Below are 21977 nucleotides of genomic sequence, written 5' to 3' on the forward strand. Positions count from 1 at the left end.
GTATTGATCTTACGGGTAATTGATTCTGCATTTATGCTAGAGGTGTTTGAATTTTTGTTAAAAAATTGATTCTGGTATAGTATTGTCAAACACATTAAGAATCTGGGCTGTATAGATGAAGTGTATATGTTACTGTTTGCATATCTAACATGAGTTAGAAATATAAAAACCTTTACACCTTGCAATTAAACCCAGTATGATGTCATTAATTAGAGTGATGTTACTGAAAATCATTCATGTAGAAAATACAAAATGCAAATAACGAAGATGAGTGTTATTAGTTACAATATGAAGCCAACAACATTGCAGCAGTAGCCTGCATATCTTAAACAGGTTTAACACAAATGTACCAAAAAGTCTTTTGTGCTTTTTATTATAACTGAATTTAGTATGTAGCTGCTGAGATATTTTTGCTTTTCTATACATATGCACGCTTTGCTAGAGAACCAAGAATCTGAGGAATTGTTATTGGTACGTCTTAGTTCTTTCTGCTTAAACTTGTAGTTAAGGGAGCTGTCCATCCTACACAGTTGTGGTATTGATTCCTTTTTCTATCGGCTAATTTTGCAGGGTCCACAAAAGAGCGGGGATGGCTGCCTAGTTTTGACCGCTGCTCCCCAACATCCCAGCCCCTCAGTGTTCCTACCGGCCCCAGTTTGGGTCTTCAGCGTTGTGCAACTTCGGGTAGCTGTGCACCGTTCACGCCACAGTCCATGTAAATAGAATTATGGAATTGTGAAGGCCACAACTTGTGCAGTCATACCCCAAAGGTGGTGGCTTCCCAAGGAGATGGTTCCATGCGTGGGCATTCAGGCCAGCCCTGTTTCCTATAACCATCTGGGTCTAACATTGACTTTGTACTGACTCTTCTTTTAAGACTTGAATACCTAGCTCTCCTTGAATTGATACCTGGATAAAGATGAATGCAATACTATTTAATACTATGGATAGCTACCATAACAATGCATAGTGGCTTCTCCCCCAGAAGGACTACTATTGTGGTTTATGTAAAATTGTGCCTAATTTTAAAACTACTTAACTGATATGAGATATATTAGCAACACCTGTTCAAGTATGGGGACCCTGTTCTCTATGTTTCTGGAGATTTTTTTCTGCTTCCATAAAAACTTGTATGTTGTGATAGCCAGCCTCCAAGATGATGCCCAGTGATCGCCAACACTTGGTATTCACGCCCTTGTGTCGTCCCATCCCACATTCAATCAGTGTCGGTCTCTGTGACCATTAGAATATGGTGGAAGTGACGGTGTATCATAAAATACATTGCAGCTTCTGCCTTGCTTTCTCTTTGGGTCTTGGGAGAAGCCAGCTACAATGTCACAGGGACACCCAAGAAGCCTATGAAGAGGCTCATGTGGCAAGAAACTGAGGTCTCCTGTCAGGTGCCATCTGTATGAGGCACCTTGGAAACCCCAGCTAAGCCTCTGTATGACTGCAGCCCTAGCCAGCATCCTGACTGTGAGCCACCCAGACTCTGAGCCAAAACTGCTTAACTAAGACATTCTTGAATTTCTGACCTATAGGAGCTGTGAGATAATAAATGTTTGTTGTTTTCAGCCACTAAGCCGTGGGGTAATTTGACATGCAGCACTAGGTAAGTAATACGCATGGGTTCTCAATGGGCTGAGATCATCAGTATGAATGCTTACATGCCATCTATGTCTACCACGAAACCCAAATCTTAACCAGTTTGATGGACTGTTTGGCAAGTTCTAAGACAGAAGATCCAAACAAAAATTAAGAAAACATTATCAAATGACAGTACCAGTGTTTCCGCTGGAAAGCCTTTCTATTCTTTCTCCTCGCCAATCACTGCCTGTCTAAACCCTGCCCATCTTTTACGGATGAAATGTTTTTATTCCCACCCCCAATCCAGCACCAATGTGAGAATGTGGTATTTTCCACTTTGTCTCTACCTGTGGCACTTTGTACCTTTCCCTTTGTATGAATATATAAATAATATGGATGTTATTTTCCTTCCAGACAATATGAAATAAAAGTTAACTACACAGGCTTTGAGGTTAGCCTTCCTGAGTTTGTACTCCAATTCCATACTTAAGAGTTGAATGATTTCATGCAAGTCACTTACCTCTTATACATCTATAAGATGGGCCTTACATAGTAAGGGTTGCTTAGGGTAAGTAAGGGTACTTCTTAGGGTTGCTGTGAGGATTCAAACATGTAATCTATGTAAAGTCTTTAGCAAAGGAAATTCCCAATAAACATTTATTATTTTAAAACTATTATTCCTAGCCAGCTCCAAGTAAAGCTGTCACTGTGAAATTAAACCTTGGCATCATTCCCAAGCTTAATGCTTATTAGATGTTGGAAAAAAGTTAGTGAGCTCTCCAAGCTTTAGTTTCCTTATATGTAAACTAGAAATAAAATAAACTCTCTCACTGGGCCTTGGGAGGATAAAACATTACATAATAAATGTAAAACACCGAACACAGAGCCTGACAAATGGTAGGCGGGCAACAAATGTTCGTTGCTTCCTTTGCTCTCAGCTTCTTAAAGTAGATACCGTGCAGAGTGGCTGGGGGCTGGCTGCTAAAACATGCTAGATGCAAAAAAGAAAATGTGTTTCAGGCTTGGTGTGTTGAATTGAGTTGGACATAAACCTAAACAGCTTTTTATTGTTGAACATGCCTGGTTAAGATACACAAGTCACTTTTCCAGTCTTGCTTAATAGTACAGGTAATGTTAAACCTTATTTATTTTATTTTCATTTATTTGTATTTTCTGCATGGTCAGTTTTCAATATAGTTGCTGTAATTAATGACATAATTTGAAATCTAAAGATTCTAATATTTCTAATTCTTGTTCAGTGAACGAAAGGGTGACAAATACTTGGACATATCTTTGTATGGCAAACTGCTGGGCTTGGTCACTTGCAAAGTGATCTTAGGGGCAAAGACTATGGGCTTGAATTCCATTTGAGCCCCACGTACAATAACAGGATATAGAGATACGGGCATCAGACTAGACAGTAGGAGACGAGGTTCTAACTCCAGGTCTGCCATCATTCTTGCCGTCTCTTTTAGATAAATCACCTCTTTCCGGAAAGGCAGGATGTTGCAGGGGAAAGCTGAGTCAGCATTCATGTTTGAATCCTGGCTCTGCCTCTTCAGAGTTCTGTGATTCTGCTGAGTTTTAGTTTCCTAGAAATTGGGGGCAGTCATATCTAACTCATGGTTTTGTGATTTTGAATGAAATAAATATGAATAGCTTCTAGCATATGGTAGGTATTTCATAACCACTTTATTGCTTTTCTTTTCTTCCCTGAGCCTCAGTTTTTCACCTGTAAAATGGGCCAGTTGAATTAAGTTACTGCTGGTTCTAATGTTCTGTTACTATAGGAACTACACTGTTAAATGGCACTCGATATTGGAACGCAATGAAGTGCTATATTTGGCTATAATAAGAATAAAAGCATATTTTTGGTGGTGGCGAAGGGAAAATACAAAAATTCCTAAATGTATGTGTCTAAGAAGAAGGCCTGCCCAGTACAGATTCAGCAGTTATTTAATTTGCATTCTGTTGTGTCTACAGATGCGCCAGTGATAGCAATCAAATCACAGGGTATTAGTCAGAGACTCTGTCTAGTTAATAATAGCAGAACAGACCCAGTAACATCAACCCAGCTGGCAAAGTCACCCTTGAGGCAAAAACAACGCGTGGGTTGGTTGACCTTTTCCTCTTTTCTACCAAACCATGTCCCAATTATTTTCTATGTCAGTTAGAATCAACTACCCCAAGATATAAATTATTCATTTATTTTAAATTAAGACAGAGTAAACTAAAAGTAATAAATCTGAAGAGCTTGATTTAGGTTGAAAAAATATGTATGTGCATGAGTGTGTGCCCATGTGTGTAAAAAGGATGTAAGGATATTCGCAAAGTTGTAAAGAGTATCTATTTTTAGGTGATGGGGCTAGTTGAGTTTGTGTGTGTGTGTTTTGTTGTTCGTCTATATTTTCTAAATTTTCTGTAATTGTTATGTGCTACCTTGGTAGTGAGAAGGAAAAACGAGTTCTGAGTATAATAAGAAACTCCCATGGGGATGTAGGCAACTTGCCTCCCTCTCCATCACCCATTCCTGCAATTCAACCTAGAGGACAGAGGTCTCACCACCCCCTACAGACAGTTTCCCAAGTAAATAAGGTAAAAATTCACTTTAAGAAACTGAATCTAAGGATCTAGTTACATAGAATGACTCAGTTGCCCCATTTATATCTTACAACATTGAGACATTCTGCCATTTGAATGTGTGGAAATACATAAACTTCTTCGCATCCTTGCATCTCTGTTCCTGGAAGTCTTTCTTAGTATTGCCACGGACACCAGTATCCTACAGGATGGCAAGATGTAGTAGGAAGAGTCACAAGGTTCAGGATTATAATTCTGGCTCCATTCCTAATAGCTGTGTGAATTTGGGAAGTTACTTGATGATTGGAAACATGGATTACTTCATCTGTAAAATGGGGATAATAGCAAGTACGTCACAAATTTCCCATTCTAGGACTAAATGAGACCATAAATACCAAGCCCCTGGCACTGAAAACATGGGTCTTCTTCTCGCTGTCATTTCCTTTTGCAACTTCTGTGTGCATGTCCAGATTATTAAGCAAGCATAGGATGTGGGACTAATGTGAAAAATCAGCCTTCCAGTATGATGTGTGAAGTGTGGTCTTGCTTTCCAGAGACAAGGATTAAACTGGGACTAACCCAGGTAACTTTTTCTCCACCTGTCACCTATCGAATTTAGTCACCAAATAGTGCATAATCAACTAAATGGAACAGATCTTACTGCGTAGGTTCGAAAGAAAAGTAAGGTCTATCTTTAACCAGCTATAGCTGAAATCTCTTTTTTTCTTCCTTTGCAACGTTCTGAGACAGCCTATAGTTCTCTAAAGCAATTGAGCTGCACTGAGATTTCTTTTCTTTAAACTTGTTTTTCTTAGATGCTCTTATAAGCGTTAACTTGGAATTTTCTTCTTATGAAAACACAGGCCTGAATTTGAGTAATATTGGTAACTTCAGACATTTGGTTGCTGTAAATATTTCAAAGGGACTATTAATTTTAAGTACTAGTTCTGGGGAGAAAATACTGTATTTACAGGAACAACTTTTAATTTAGAAAATAAATATTTCCGTTAAATAATCTCCCTTCAAATAAATAGGAAAGGAAAAGTAAAGGCCCAGAGGAACCACATATTCAGAGGCAGTTGTAAAACATGTTAGTGAAATTATCTTAGGAATTACCTAGGCACATAGAATATTTTGAATAGTTTTCCAAGCTTTATATCTGTAGAACTTACTCCCTGCTGGTCATCTATGTTTGGATATTTTATAGGGTCTGAATTCAATATATTCTACATTCAATTTATGTTCCCCCTCCATCTTTTTTTTGGCTGCGGCATGTGGGATCTTAGCTCCCCGACCAGGAATGGAACCCATGCCCTCTGCAGTGGAAGAGCGGAGTCTTATTAACCATGGACTGCCAGGGAAGTCCCTCCCCCTCCATCTTTACTCTCTCCTTTATCTTCTTTCTCAGTGAACAGCTTCATTATCCATCCAACGAGTCCATGTAAAACATCTGGGGATCATGGCATGTACCCCTTCCTCACACTCAGTGTATTCATCTTACCGTCAGGTAATCTGGAAAGAACCGTCCTAATATTTCAAAGACCCCTCTTTCCTGCTGGATTCACTCTGTCAATTCCCTTTTCTGACTGTCTATACTTCTTGCTGGGATTTTACTGCAACAGATCTGATGACAGACCTCCTCTGCATTAGATTCCCTAGTGGATTCAGTGTCAGGTTTGGAATTCCTTAATTAAGCGTGCAGAGCCTTACATGTCTTTGCTTCTGCCTACTATTCTAGTCTTTTTTTCTTGCCAGTCTAGATATCTAAAATATACCTCTCATTCTGTAGCATGTACAGCTCCCCTAAGATATTATACTCAATATGTCCAGGCCTTATCACATGCCAGTTCACACTGCCTGAAACATTCTTTTTTTTTTCTTCCTTCTACCTAAATCTAACTCACAGGTAGATTAACTGTCATCTCCTTTTGGACACTAACTTGGAATCACATCTAACTGTCTCCCCAACACAGACACACACACACTTCTCTCTCATTTGGATGCCCTCATCCGTGCTTACAAAACTCCCAGTGTGCAGATTCTCCTAGCATGTACCTTTTGCAACTGAAATCATTGCTTTATCTGTCTCTACATTAGAGAGTTAACTCCATGAGGCCAGGGGTTTTATCTGTTTTGAGTTTGAATCCCCAGCCTATAGATAGTGTTCAAAAAAACAGTGAATTTTCAATGAATATAATCGAATTTTTACTGCATTTCATTCATTTACCTTTCTGGGCTCCATTTTCCTCATTTATGAAAGTGAAGAGTAGACTAGTCAATGGGTCTCAAATTCTACACCTCACACTGTTTGCATTAAAGCATCTGAGAGCTACAAAAATAAAACAACCCCTTAAAAATAGGAAAAACCTATTCCCTGGCGGTCCAGTTGTTAGGACTCCACGCTTCCACTGCAGGGGGCATGGGTTAGATCCCTGGTCGGGGAACTAAGATCTTCCGTGCCATGTGGCATGACCAAAAAACTAGGAAAAACCCATATTACCACACCTGACTCTCAAAGATTCTGACCAGTATACCCGGGGAAATGCTGTAGCATTTGTTTCCGATATGTAACCAGGTTTGAAATCACCTGGTCTAGAAGCTCTCTGAGCTCTAGAAATCATTCAAATGTTCTGTGTTTCCTACAGAAGAGATACCAAATTTCTTAGTCTGCTGTTCAAGGTCTCTTTCCCTGAACCCTTTTTTTTCCCTCCAGTTTCGGCTGTCACTTTCACCTGCTTGCATTTTCCGATCCAGTCATGCTGAATTGCTTATAGAAAGACCTATACACGCTGGCTTTTTCTGCAAGGAAAGCCCCACTATTGTGCAAACTCCAGGATGAAGCTTAGGTAACAACACTTCCTTGAGTAAGTCTCTGCTTCTTCCTTTTCCCCTTTTAGATCTGCTTCTATAATGGTATTTGGTATTGTATTATATCATCCTTGAGCTTCTTTTTCTTTTCAATTTATTCTTCTATTTTTTTTTAAATTTTTGGCTGCGTTGGGTCTTTGTTGCTGCGCGCGGGCTTTCTCTGGTTGCGGCGAGCCGGCGCTACTCTTCGTTGCGGTGCACAGGCTTCTCATTGCGGTGGCTTCTCTTGTTGCGGAGCACAGGCTCTAGGCATGCGGGATTCTGTAGTCGTGGCATGACGACTCAGTAGTTGTGGCTCACGAGCTCTAGAGCACAGGCTCAGTAGTTGTGGTGCACGGGCTTAGTTGCTCCACAGCATGTGGGATCTTCCCGGACCAGGGATCGAACCTGGTGTCCCCTGCATTGGCGGGCGGATTCTTAACCACTGAGCCACCAGGGAAGCCCCCATCGTCTTTGAGCTTCTTGAAGACACAGAACAATTATTCAATGAGTGCTCTTTCAATTTTTATTGTGGCAATTTACTTACTCCTTAAACAAATATTTATTGAGAATCTGCTATCTAAATTGAGAACCCACCAATCTAAATTTATGCCATTTTATCCTTCTACCAATAATATTGCAAGCATTGTTACCATTTTGCAAATGAGAAAACAAAGGCTTATAGAGGTTCACCACTTGAATAGCCAGCCACATGGGTGTTTAATTGTTGGAACAGAATTAGCGTCCAGGAGTTTCTGATGTCACTTTCTTCACACTACCATGTTTTTCTTAAGGGAAAAAAATTTTAAAAATAAAGAGAAATATGATTTAAAGTGGATTCTCCCAAACCTATTTCCTCATTCCTGGGTAAATGGTGACTCACTTTTAAAAACTGAGGCAACACTGATCCATAACATTATATAAGTTTCATGGGCATGGCATTGTATTTTGACTTCTGTATACACTCCAATGTGCTCACCACCAGAAGTTTAGTTTCCATCCATCACCATACAGTTGACCCCCTTTACACATTTCAACCTCCCTAAAGCTGATTTAAATCACTTCTTAGAAGCCACATTCCGATAAACTAGAGTTTGCTGTAAATTCAGATGAAATCAGTACAGTTTAGCCCTTGTTTTAAGAGAGTTTGCAGGAAGAAAATTCCCCGTAGTAAAACCGTAAAGAGGACTGCTTTGGGATTTATTAGCAATTTAATTTAAAAATCAAAGTTTTTTTGCTTTTTCTTGTTCTTGTGTTTTAAGACAGGCTCACCTTTCCAAGGGCTTGGAAATTTGAATTAGGAATAAATGGTTGTAGAGAAGGCCAGAGATGGGACAGGATAGAGGTTTCTCTTGGGGAGCTAGAGGCCCTGCCACTTTCCTCTGAGGCTTGACAAGATTAAAAGCCAATTAAGGGACTTCCCTGGTGGTGCAGTGGTTAAGAATCCACCTGCCAATGCAGGGGACACGGGTTCGAGCCCTGGTCCAGGAAGATCCCACATGCCATGGAGCAACTAGGCCCGTGTGCCACAACTACTGAGCCTGTGCTCTAGAGCCCGCAAGCCACAACTACTGAGTCCGTGTGCTACAACTACTGAGCCTGTGCACCTAGAGCCCATGCTCTGCAACAAGAGAAGCCACCATAATGAGAAGCCCACGCACCATAGCCCTCGCTCGCTGCAACTAGAGAAAGCCGGCGTGCAGCCACAAAGATCCAAGGCAGCCAAAAACAAACAAACAAACTAACTAACTAATTAACATAAGAGCTAATATTTACTAAATGCATATTAGGTACTTGACATTTTGCTTACTTTCATACTTATTTGTTCAGTGTTTCCAAATGTTAGTCATTCCTGTATCACTTTTATGGATTTTGTTACCTCTAAGTGTCATCTACACTATTAATTACTTAATGTTTTTCCTTAAATGGACTTTAGTCATCCTTCTTTTTTCTTCTTGTTCTAAGCAGTAGTCCGTAAGTATGAAGTCTAGTTATATATTTTTATATTTCAATTAAATATTTCTCACTTTACATTTTTCTAAAACATAATAAAATAAATACATTATTATTATAAAAGAGTTCAATTATTACCTGAAAATCATATATTGGACCATAGTTTGTGAGACACTTTGTTTCATTTAAATCCTCAAAATAACCCTTTGGGTTAAGAATGCTTATTATCGTTTGCATTCAAAAGGGAAAAGTGAGGCAAAAAGAGATTGAATAACTTGCCTAATGTTATAAGCTGAGAAGTTTGAACTCAAACTCAGACTCACAGTTTGAACTCAGATCTGTAGTATTCCAAAACCCAAGCCCTAAAATATATGACATTCTTCAGCCAGCCCTGGGAAAGATTTCACTCATACCTCCAATTTTGTATATGCTGTAATTGTAACCGTAAAATATGAATGTGCCTGAAATTGACTGAAAGTAAAATAAAAAATTAAAATAGATGTGTGGGGTTGACTTTCCTTTCCATTTTTTCCCCAAAGACATTAATGTTACTCTTGTTTTGCTCTTATGATTGAAAAAAAAAGGTACAGAGATCTCTAAGATAATCTCTCTGTTCAGTCCCAACGTTTCAGAAGTCCAATTTAATACCAGTATTCATTCCGTGGTTTTGTAAAATTGTGTGAATCTAACTGCTTATTAAAATATTCTTAAACATATTAAGAATGGTATCAGCCATGAGCTGATTTTGATGTGCTAGGCGCCCCATCCTTGCCTCTGCCGGCTCAATCACAGAGGGTGGTACTGAAAGTTTTTAGGAAAACAGATTTGTTTGAGCAATGAGGAGTGAGAATTTTTTCCAAGCACCTGTGAATTGTTTATGCTAATTGGGTCATAGCTGATGCTGACCGTGTGTGGGCTGCATCTTTAATCCACTCTCTATATGCTGTATGTGAAAGCAGGAGTTATTAATTGAGCGGAATTATTTTATTGTATTTTCATCTGACTTTCTTCCCCTGTCATCCTCTCATCTCCTCTCTCTTGTTTGTCTCTTGTCCTCATGCCCTTCTTATGAGCCCTGAATTGCAATATGTGACAAAGCAGATGCTTGCTGGGGGCAAAAGCACAAAGAGCATTGGAAGGCCGTGTGTGGGTAAATGGTCAACATCAAGAATGCTCCTCTGTGTACAGAGAAATGTCCCGTTCAAGGGCACACTCCAGAAATGGAAGGTTGGATTTCACGGTCATCTGTATATGGATAGAATTGGCAGCCTGGCTAGCTCCACAGTATCTTTTCTCTTGATCTGCCCTCATCCTCTCCTTCACAATGTTCCCTGCATTAAACACAGGTTTGGAGAGCCTGAATGTGAGCAATTAGAGGTCGAAAATGGAGTGTGTGGGAAGTTAGGAGGAAAGGCTTGGTAGTTAGCTTGTCACCCATGACTGAAGTACAGTGGGCTGCTTCCTGGCTAGAGTTATAGAAAGAAAAAGCAACCAAAAAAAAACCCAAAGCAAGTATTTGTTGCAGGTGATGACTTGAGCACCATAAACACAAGGCTGGAAACTATATAAGAAAAGCGTCATCTGAAGCACATCTCAGAGACAAGGGTCCGAAAAATAGTATGACGACATGTAAACTACTTGGTTAGGACATCACAGTGAGGGGATGTGGCCAGTTTTGCTGTGCTGGGCCTAGCAGGACTCTGAAGGGCAGATCAGTGAATGGAAAAGATGACAATCCAACTGGCAACTGTGCCCCAAATGAGGATACAGTTGCTTTACGATCATTGTTTTCGCCTCAATCCTTAAGGAGCAAATTAGATATGAGGTCCTGATACCTAAGGTCCAGATATGAGTCACATGTAAGACCATGACATTAAACTTTTGGGGGGACAGGCCAGGAGAAGGAAGACAACTTGGCTCCCACTCGGCAAGACTCCTACAAACACCGTGGCCAGGCTTTCAACGAGTGGTTCTCAAGGTGTGTGGCTCCTGTATGGGGCTTAGGTGGGTATCTACGGTCACCTTTCATTGAGTCTGGTCGGAAGCAGGAGTGGGAATGGTAGCTGGTTTGAGGATTAATCAACCCCAAAGTATAAGGAATAGACTAGGCAGTAAAAGTCTAAAGAAGGAAGGGGAAAGGAATCTTAACCAAGGTACAGCTCAGAGCTAGTTTCCAGAAGATGTTCAGAGCAAATTTTGAATTGATCTCAATTAAGTTCATCAGAGTTACGTTGAAGAGTTCCCCTCTTCCAGAATTCTACTTTTAGGCAGAGTAAGAACTCAGCCTCACAGATTGTTGTAAACTAAAAAGTCCTTCTAAGAAGGGTACTATTCAGGAACCCTTGGAAATCTATTTTAAAAGGTTAATTCTCTTCAATAGTACACCAACTCCCTCCTGCTACATTTTTTTTCTTCTGCTTTTTTTTTCTGTTTTATAGAAGATATATCAGAGTTGATGACTTTCTTCCATTTCCTGCATCTCCATGTATTTGAAAATTATTTTTATCTGTCCCTCCCTTCAGCCTTAAGCAGAGTCTCTATTTCCAACTAAAGATTTTAATTCTTTAAAGGTCGTAGGAAGTTCTATTTTCTCAATCATGAATTGTCAGAAGTCCTTTCCCTGAATCCCAAGTTTCTCTTCATAATGCAGATTTAAGCATTTTCATTCCTTCAGTTCAACAGAGACCTTTAATACTTCTACTGTGTACTTCAATACTTCTACTGTGTACCGAGGATGGTACTAGGCACCCAGAAAATGGTATTTAAGGAGATCACCATGATCTAGGTAGGTAACAGGCACCTAATAACAAAACAATAGCATCAGTAGCTAATCAATAATAACAATGTACTAAACACTTCATAGGCACGCTTGCTTTCATTCTCAAAATCCCCTATGAATTTGGAGCCAGTGTTACATGCATTTTGATTAGGACCCTGAGGCTTAGAGAAGTGAAGCCATGTACGTGAGCTCACGCATCTACTAAGTGGTGGAAGCAAAATAATACAGCATGCTAGTGGCTAGAATGTAGGCTGAACAGATTATGGGAGAGAGTCCTGGAAAAGTCAGGCAAGATTTCACAGAGGAGGTGACATTGCGGCTGGGTCTTAAACACAGGAAAGAAAATAGCATGAACTAGGGAATTCCCTGGCAGTCCGGCGGTTAGGATTCCGTGCTTTCACTGCCGAGGGCGTGGGTTCAATCCCTGGTTGGGGAACTAAGATCCTACAAACAAACAAGCAAACAAAAAAAGCAAAAAAAAAAAAAAAAAAAAAAGAAAGCACAAACACATTCTGTGCAGATGACTATTGTCAACGATTTGCAAATAACTGAGTGCAACCAAATGTCTTTGTCTCCGGGGCCGTGTGAAGAAGTCCCAGAGGTTTAGAGTTTAAGTTTAGAGTACATTTAACTCAAAGCTAAAGATTGAAAAACCAGCTGTTCTGACAGATTTCCCAGGGTGGAGGAAAGGTAGAGCGGAAAGGTGGTTGAGGGGAGGGGCGGGGAGGACATGGTTGAGAGGGGATTGTAGATGAATTTCTATTTCCAAATACAACTTGGAGAGACTCTTAGCTGCTCGCTGTGGCATTCATCAGTGGTCAAAACCGGCATTTCCCTTTGTTGAACAAGACAATGTAGATGACAGAAAAGATGCATTATGACGAAGTAACAATGACTACAGCACCTGGTTCCAACGCCCAGAGTTATTTAAAATGACAAAAGAGGGGAAATTGTGGGCAGGAGTCATAAATTTGATTGTCTAGTAACGTTAGTCAAATGGCTGCCTTTTAATGTGTTTTCCCCTTTACATATAATTTATTTTATTTATTTATTTTTTAACATCTTTATTGGGGTATAATTGCTTTACAATGGTGCATTAGTTTCTGCTTCATAACAAAGTGAATCAGTTATACATATACATATGTTCCCATTTCTCTTCCCTCTTGCATCTCCCTCCTTCCCACCTTCCCTATCCCACCCCTCTAGGTGGTCACAAAGCACCGAGCTGATCTCCCTGTGCCATGCGGCTGCTTCCCACTAGCTATCTGTTTTACATTTGGTAGTGTATATATGTCCATGCCACTCTCTCACTTACCAGCTTACCCTTCCCCCTCCCCATATCCTCAAGTCCATTCTCTAGTAGGTCTGTGTCTTTATTCCTGTCTTACCCCTAGGTTCTTCAGAACCATTTTTTTTCTTTAGATTCCATATGTATGTGTTAGCATACGGTATTTGCTTTTCTCTTTCTGACTTACTTCACTGTGTATGACAGTCTCTAGGTCCATCCACCTTACTTATTATTTGTAATAACTCAATTTCATTTCTTTTTATGGCTGAGTAATATTCCATTGTGTATATGTGCCACATCTTCTTTATCCATTCATCTGTCAGTGGACACTTAGGTTGCTTCCATGTCCTGGCTATTGTAAATAGTGCTGCAATGAACATTGTGGTGCATGTGTCTTTTTGAATTATGGTTTCCTCAGGGTATATGCCCAGTAGTGGGATCCCCTTGCATATAACTTAAAACACCCAAAGACATTGATGGTCTTGGAGAAAAGAAATCTAAAGCAGTAGAATGGGCATTCGTTGGTAAGAAGAGATCTAATTCTAGTCTCCACCTTCTCACTAGAAGCTGTGTGATTTGGGCATGTGGCTGAACCACTCTGAGCTTCACCATCTCCGGAAGTGTGATTTGGTCACAAACGTTACCCTTACTACGTGGGGGGCTGTTGGAGTCAGATATACTTGAATTCAAACCCTGGCTATGCTACTATCTAAATGTGGAGTCCTTTCTAATCTTTGAAATGAGCATTATAATTCCTGTTTCCCCAGGTTCCTTGAGGACTAACAGATACAGTGAATACACAGAAGGCAGCACCTGATACATAGTCCAGTCCTTTTTTAAAAAAAAAACAGTCCATTTGCACCTTTTCAATGGTTTGGACTTATTTAAAGGGAAAGACCTAGGTAAAGAAACTCAGGCAAGAATAGCTTCATGATGTGCTAAAATGTCCTTTACCATAAAATGGGAGGTCAGTAGTTCATAGCCCTGGTTGCACATTTGAATCACCGGGGATAATTTAAGTCAGTGATTCTGACTTAATTGCTTTTGCCCTGGGACTCCAGCCTCGAGGGCATAAAGGCTCACCAGGTGTTTCTAATGTGCACTAGATTCAATCATTGCTTCTCAAGCTTTGCCATAAAGTACCCAGCAATCTTGTTAAACGTAGATTCTAATTCTCTAGGTCTGGGGTGTCTGAGTTCTGCATTTTTAACAAGCTCCCAGATGAAGCTGATGCTGCTAGTCTGGAATCAAACTGAGTAATTAGTGTTCCATAACAATTCTCAACCTTCAGTGTCCAGCAGGATAACCCAGCGGCTTGTGGCAAATGTAGCCCTGGGACCTGGGTCTGGCCCTCACAAATTCTGTTTTACTTGGTTTAGGGAGGGGCAAGAAAAGTCATGGAACTATGGTGTCCATTTCAACCTGAAAATCCTATGATGCCAATTTTGTGATTTTATAATATGATTTCTCTCCCAGTTTAATGGCTCTGTAAAAAAAAATTACAGCGTCTGTAGTTGAGCGTGTGGAATATCACTGTCAGAAACATGAAAGATGGGTGAACTCAAGGTATGTGATGTCAAGACATGGTTGATTATATCACGTGCACCTTCAACCTGCAAAATTCTCCCTTTGAGTTCATGGGGACTTTTCACGGGCTCTCTGTGTGAGCAGGGCTTATTGTTGACGAAGCACTCCCAGATGAACCGGGAGAGCACCCTTCACTGACAGAATGACCCTGGACTTTTTTCTGCTCTTCGCAGCACATCATGCTTTCTAAAGCAGAATCAATCCCCAGAGAAGCGGGCTCACCTTCCTTACCTCCAAGGAAACATGGAGATGGGAGAAAATAACAAGCTGTTTTATTCAGCAGAGCAGAGGACTGACTTTCGAAAATCTTTGGGAATTTCAGCAGAATCTGTGGCAGGATAGATATTAGATCATTTTCCTTCTTTTCCTTTTTCTTATCCTCCTGGATTCCTCCTCCTTTTACTAGCTCAAAACACCCTCTACCTAGCGACAGGCTTTTGCCACTTTCCAAGAATAATTGAAAACCAACCATGATGGGGTCAGAAACATTGTTAATTCTGATACTGTTGCTTTGGATAACCGTTTTGCATTAATGAATATAGAAGGGGCTGGATCCCCAAAAGTATATGAATTTGTAAATCAACTGATGCAAGGATAGTAAAGTGGAAAATGAAAGTCTTATTTTCTTCCTTTCCCCTTTAAAAGTATTTACACCTGTCCTTGATCAGTCTATAGAAATGTCTGCATTCCCTCGAGAATGGACATCTCAAGAATGCAATAATCACACACCAGTTTAGCCAAGGGGATCAATCCTAGGACATCCACATTCCAGGTACTTAACTCAATACTGTATTTCCATTTGGGCCTTTTTCATAGAAGAGGGTATCCAGTGGAGGCTCCTTGACCTCAGTAATATCCGTTTGAACCTGGGCTGGGCTGGCCAAGTAGAAAGCTGCCATGTGCTATGATTTAAACAGCAGCACAAGGCCCTAATTGCCTCACATGCCCTTCTCAAGAGCCAGCCACCATGCTGCCCTCCTTCCACTGGTTCTTGGGATCTTGCCAGTGGTGAGATACGGGCTTTAGTCACCTACATGCACATTTGGTTCAGAAAGGGAGGGGTGTAAGCCATGGTCCTCAGCCCTCTGCCCATTCACTGGGAGCCCTTTATCAGGCCGAGGGGCTTGTTATCCAGGAAAGACTATGGCGTCGGTGCTGAGCGGAAGGGAGCTGCTGTGAAGGAGGTGGAACAACGCAGTGACAAGCCTCCCATCATAGTGGCAGCAAAACTCCAGCAAGGAGACCCTGGGGGTGATTGGTCCTAGGTGGTGGGGTTCTGGGGAAGGTGTTGGTGGGAGAGGGGCTTTCAGTTTTCAAGTGATGTGTAGGACTAGGTAGATAGTAGAAGTTGGTCTTGGTTCTCCCTATTTTTCAGTTTTGCCCCGAGTTAGCTTTTGATGTGACAATAAAACAATCATTGTTTTTTTCAAATTGTTTTAAAATTAATTTTTCTTTTCTCTTTTTTTTTTTTGCTAAAAATAGGAGGTTCACTCCTATCAGGTAACATTCTTGTTTGCAAGGCAGTGAAATCTCCAACAGAGGAGAGATGGCCTTTTGCAAAGGTGTTTATTTCATTGATTTGCTTATGTATGGCATTTCCCATGTGGCAGTTTAAAGCACTTTCAATTCTTACCTCATTATTGCTCTTAACAACTTATGAATTGGGCACTATTATTGTTTCCATTTTTCAGAGGAGGAAATTAAAAATTCAAAGGTTAATTTTCCCAGGTTGACTGTGGCAGACCCAGGGTTTGAACCTAGGCAGTAAGGATTTGGTTGTAACCACTGTGCCATCCTGCCTCTGAGGCTGGGGACATCCCATTCTGGGGTGGAAGGAGAGAAATCAGACAGGATGGACTGGTTCTTAAATGCTGGTCCCCAGAAGAGTGTGAGAGCTGGGGAATTGTCATTGGAGCTCTTGCTTAAAAGGCAAACCTCTACGACTTACACCTGGATTTCTGATTCAGGAGGCCTGGGGGTTGTTTAGGAAACCCTCACTCTCACTACAGATCCAAGATTCCTTGCTGGCAACATCATTCTGATTACCCTAAAATGAACGTGCTCTCATCAGGGAGCCACAGTCAGTAGCTTATGCTACCACCTCCCATGCATTTTCCAGTCCTTCCAGCTCTGGTGTCTCAACCATAGTCACTGATGGCGACAATTCTGTCCACTCCACCCCAAACTCCATCTGGCGACAACCACCAGACTGCCTTGCGTCCTCTGAGTCTCCCACACCCTGACTGTTTGCCTTCCATAAATGCCTGGAGCCCACAGTCCTCTTAAAGGCTTAAACTGTGTCTACTGCAAGGCAAAACGGGCATCTTTATTATCTATAATTCACTGCCACTCCCCTTCTCTGCTCTGCCAACAGAGACACGGCTCAGGTGTCTGACTCCAGCACCAGACGTTATTCTCCTGTTCAAATGGAAATGGACAGATGCAGCAATGTTTAAACTCAGAGCCAGAGATGGGATTGAGCCCTGCCTCAGCCCCCTTTTCTTTCTGGCCTCCGTTCTCCATCTGTTCCCAGCACCTTCTGACTTGCAGACCCAGAAGGGGCTAGAAGTTCTGACCAATCTCTCACCCTTCTTCTACTTCAGTAACATTTTCATGTCCCTTTAAGTGGCTGAAAGGAGCAACGCTGACTACACACACCCACAGGAATGAGGAGAATTAGCTATTGTCTCACTTTTGCTAATGGAGGCTCTGCTGATGAGCATACTGACCCCAGCCAATCAACCAGATGATTACCAGCCCCTCTTGACTTGAAGAAGACGAGATCCTACCCAGGAAAGTGGAAGCAGAGAAGGAGGCTTGCAAGCCCTTGAGTCTGCCATGAGAAATTGGCTTAAGAGCTAGGGAAAAACCACTTCACACAAGACAACTGGGGAAGCCGAGGCAGAATATCATAAGCACCCTCTGTGAAGTACCCCTGTGTGAAGTACCCATCACCACTTAACAGTGAAAGGTGCCAGGATTACCAAAACAGCATTTCCTTTTCTGTCCTGCCTCGTGGCTTTGAAGAATTCAACTACTTCTCTAAGAAAATGAAAGTTGCCTTTCTTCTCAGTGCATTACTTGTACCATTTGGGATATGCCCATCATCAGGTTGCTTTGACTGTATACCCTAAATATTCTACGGAGAAGAGAAAATAGGCTTTAAAAATGTCTCCTGCCTGTCAGGAGAGCGCAGTAAATACCCCAGCTTCTTCCTGTACTCTAATATGCTGGCAGAACATTCTAAGTGCACCCTGGAACAGAAGAACAAGCCAACTGGAGCCTAACTGACCATCTTGAAATCTGTAATAAAAAGGTACCTATCAGCCACACTTCACAACAGGTGTGTTCCTTAGTGCTTCCCAAGCACACTGTTAATTCCTTGAGGCAGTAATTGATTTCATCTAAACTAGATAAGACAGCTGTAGAAGATCAAACCTTATCTCAGGAGCCCCTCATCCGGCTGGATTTCAATCGATAGGTCAGGGTGCCCTAGACCTACTTCTCTAGTGCGGTAGCTGCGCACTCAACCTTTTCCTGTGGCTGAAAGCATCCTCGAAGCCTTTAAAACCTAGACTTTGGTTGCAAGGAGTTGGAATAATTTTCTAACATAGCTTTCCAAGGGTTGTTTGTGTGAAAGCTGGGTAGGTTGCTTTTTAACTACATCAAGAAGTTTAGATGTATTCATTCTACTGCATGCCTGCCTCGGTTCCAGAAACAGTTCGGTAGAGGTTACCGATTGGGAAATCCCAGTTGCTGAACTTCTGCAGTAGAGCTTACACTGCTACAGTCCACACTGCACTGTTCATATAAAACCAACATGCAAATGAGAGGAGTTTCCTCTCTTTCTCCCATTTAATTACCTTGAGCTCCTTGGCTGTAGAAGAATCTTTGAGCTGACTCAACATCCAAGAGTCTATGCGCAGACTCGACATCCAGAAAATAATCCATTTTGGGATAATCCATCTTCGATGTTCCAGAAACAGTTTTAAGACAAAATAGTCACTTGTATTGCCTATGGAAGAGGAAGAACATACACAGTATTTTAGACTGTCAAATATGATTTTGGAAGAAGAGATACCCCATTATCATATCCCATGATTTGACTGACATTCCCCGTTTTAAGTCCATCCCTCAACAGAGCTTTCCTACTGTAGGAGAAAATGCAGCCTTTCACCAACATTTATGAAAAGTAATATATGCTGCACAGAAAATACAGATGATCCAGGCTAGAGAGAGATAACATACCGGTCTTTCCTTGCTGTGTATTAACCGGAAAATCAACTTTTAAATTTACATGCTCTCTGTTTTCAGAAGGTCTGTCTGATAAATGACATCATTAAGTATCAGCCATTCTGAGTATGGATCCTCAGTTGATCCAGGGAGTTCTAATTCCCCTGGAGCAGCGAGCATCTCCTGGGAATCAGAGCCTCCGCCTCTAGATGCCTTGCGTTTATGACACATGCTGACATGTTTGCTGTAAAAATGCCTTGCACTCCTTCCTTTTAGCGATTTCCTCCAGCACGTTTTATAAAGTGCTAAGGATCATCACCTGCTTGCCTCTGACAGGCTGCTTTTGAGAAAGAACTCTGGTTTGTAGAGCAACGACAATTATTTCAGAATTGCAATGATCCCCGGGATATTATCATGCACTAGCTTGTCAGGAAGCTAATACGCTTCATTAAAAAACATTCAGCCTGTTAGGTTCTTTCTAGCATTTGTAGCCTTTCCCCCATACTTGCACAAATGAAGTAACTCTATTTCTGCAGGATGTTTTTGGAAAGAGTTAACAAGACAAAGTCATTAAAATCAAACTCAGAAGGATAATCCAATTGGTTTTTCTTTCTAACAGTGCATATTTTAATTTAAGAAACCAAGTCTGGTAGGCGGAAACTTTAAAAAATATCCAAAGCTACCCCAATGGCAAGTCATACTTACTGCAAAAAAGAAAAGAAAAATAAATAAAATCAAGGGTTAACTGCCGGCAGTTAAGAGCAGGAGCAATTTCAGCCACCGTGTCTTTGATCTCACTAAACATTCCCGGTGAAAGTAAACAATTTTGATTGTTTGATTAGATCGGCGATGAATAATGTATACCGTCCGCTGGACTTCCTTTATCAGATAAAATGGCCAGAGCACGTTACCTTAGCAACGGAAGGTGACGCCAGCCTCAGTCTCTTTGTATCCTCCACTGCGAAAGAAGGAAATGACCAGGTTCTCGGGTAAAACTTTGGCAGAAAACCATCACCGTCAAAATCTACATGTCACCATCACGCGGGTCCGATGCCCCATCCCGCCCCCGACCCCTACCCCTACCTCCATCCCCCGGCTGCCGCCGCCCATCTCTTAGGCAGAGTACTGTCATAGTCATTTAAAAAAATGGTTTGGGTTTAATTATTTATATAGCTCCAAGTCCCAGTTTTATTTGCAATTATAACACAATTACACGATTATGCAGTTAATATGGTAGAAAAGTTGTCGGGGCACCAGTTCCTACCCTAACGCAGGCTAAGGGGGGTGGGGAAGGGCTGTTTTAGCTAGCATCAGTTACAGATTCCCCTGTTATAATTAATACACGGATCAGTCACCAGCATCTGGGCTGAAAATAACTCTCTCCCCTTGCGTAAATCAGTCCCTGGAAGAAGCTTAGAAAGCTGTCTGGAATTTCCTAGGTTTTGAAAGCTGCATTCTAACATAAATCTTTTGGGAGATTTCCCCCCCGGTAAAGGAAAGATAACCCAAAAAGATATATATGAAAGAGTCTTGCAGTTAGCAGATACTCACCAGCACTTGTTGGCCCCTTTCAATAGGACCCCGTAGAGCATAAAACGAAGCTGCCTCACGCCGCTGAGCCCACAAGCCCAAATGAACAGCTTCTAATTTTTCCTTCAATCTCAGTTCAAGAGCACCAAGCAGAGGCAAGTGATGGCTTTGCCCATTTTATATTGTGATGAAATACAACCCCTAAGAAGAGATCTGAGGGGTGCTGTTCTTTAGAACACATTAGACTGCTAATTTAAGAAAATTGAAAGGTTCTGTTTTACTGTCTTTTATGTGTTCTCTCTGCTACCCCCTCAATTTAATTTGCATTTAAAATTAGGCTCGTGGCTCCTCGGTTCTCCAAGGTGTGGAGTACTTTCTAATCACAATGGCTGCTTGGGCAGGGTTTGGTGCAATGCCACTTTTATTCTGAGCTGCAAAACAAGGTGGGGAATTATAATTGCGAGCTGTTTTCTGGAGTGAAATACAGAGTGAACGTTGGATTTCACCCCCTCCCTCTTCTCTGGCCTTTCGTCCTCTTCCAGCCTCTGATTGCTTGGTCAAATCGCCAGCCTCAATCATGCCAATTTGTCTAAATGAGTTTCACTCTGTCTGAATGTAACAAAGTAAACCTCACAGCAAAAAGAAACTTTGGTTTGATACCTGAGCTTATTCTGGTAGAATAGCCTCCTTACCAAACCTCAGTAAGGACTTTTAGGCATAATACTTTGAGATCCACTCATGAAAGGCATAATGATAGCCAAATACAAGATCTGTAGTAGGTTTTCCATGACCCTCTTGCACACTTTGTTGACCAAGCAGAATTAGTAATAAGCGTGGTGTGGTGTGTGGCATGTTGTATTGTTAAGAAAAGAGAAGCTGCATTTAAGAAGCCTCGGAAGGAAAACCACCAGACTCCCTTCTTCCATATACACAGCTTTGTGGACTGCTCTTGAGACAAACCTGAACATCTCCTTCTGTTTATCTTATGGGCTCTCCCACCCAGTCAGAACAAATCAGACACCAAGCTGGTGCTACAGAGTTAAGCCTGATGAAAGAGGAAGCTGAAACTACCAATCACATGCCCTTGTAGGAAGAGCCAACTTTGGACTCAGAATACTCAGAGCTGTGCCCAGACCCAAGGACTGACTTCTCTAAGGTTACATTTCTGTTCAGCCCCCAGTGGAGACATGCTGAACACTTGACATTTACAAAAGGAGAAAGCTGTCTTCTGGTTCCTTTAGCTTAAGGTGTGGGTGACAGGTTCTGAACTCTCTATTGTGCTTCTACTGAAATTGTAATGACTCAGAGGCGAGAGAGGGAGTGTGCACAATCTACTGTTGGTGAGCCCAGATGAACGTGTGATTGAAAAGGAGATGCTAAATTGGAAATGCGAAAAATAGAGTTGATCCCCAGGGGTTGGGGGATGGCTTTGGAAGTCAGTCATTTCTGGAGAGTTGACCAAGAAAGGGAATTTGAAGTCTTACAAAATGAACATATAATGTGAAAGGGCAATGCTTTAAAGAAAACTTGGAGAGGAAAATTTCAACTTAAAGAAATGTATTTGGGAAAGAGATGATTATTCACTTGCCAAAA

At 41.3% G+C, this 21977-nt stretch overlaps 1 protein-coding gene across 1 annotated transcript in view; it reads right to left on the reverse strand.

Moving 5' to 3' along the window:
• PHACTR1 (phosphatase and actin regulator 1) overlaps positions 1–18587 on the reverse strand; it is a gene marked incomplete at its 5' end in the record, with an annotated part of 535964 nt that extends 517377 nt beyond the window's left edge. Inside the window, one exon of the mRNA XM_082848323.1 lies at positions 18485–18587. Coding sequence (XP_082704449.1) covers positions 18485–18587 — 103 coding nt within the window. The remainder of the gene's footprint in view (positions 1–18484) is intronic.
• Positions 18588–21977: the final 3390 nt, after the last annotated feature.

The sequence above is a fragment of the Leucopleurus acutus genome (assembly GCF_964270905.1).
Source record: "Leucopleurus acutus genome assembly, chromosome: 10".
NCBI classification, from domain to species: Eukaryota; Metazoa; Chordata; class Mammalia; order Artiodactyla; family Delphinidae; genus Leucopleurus; species Leucopleurus acutus.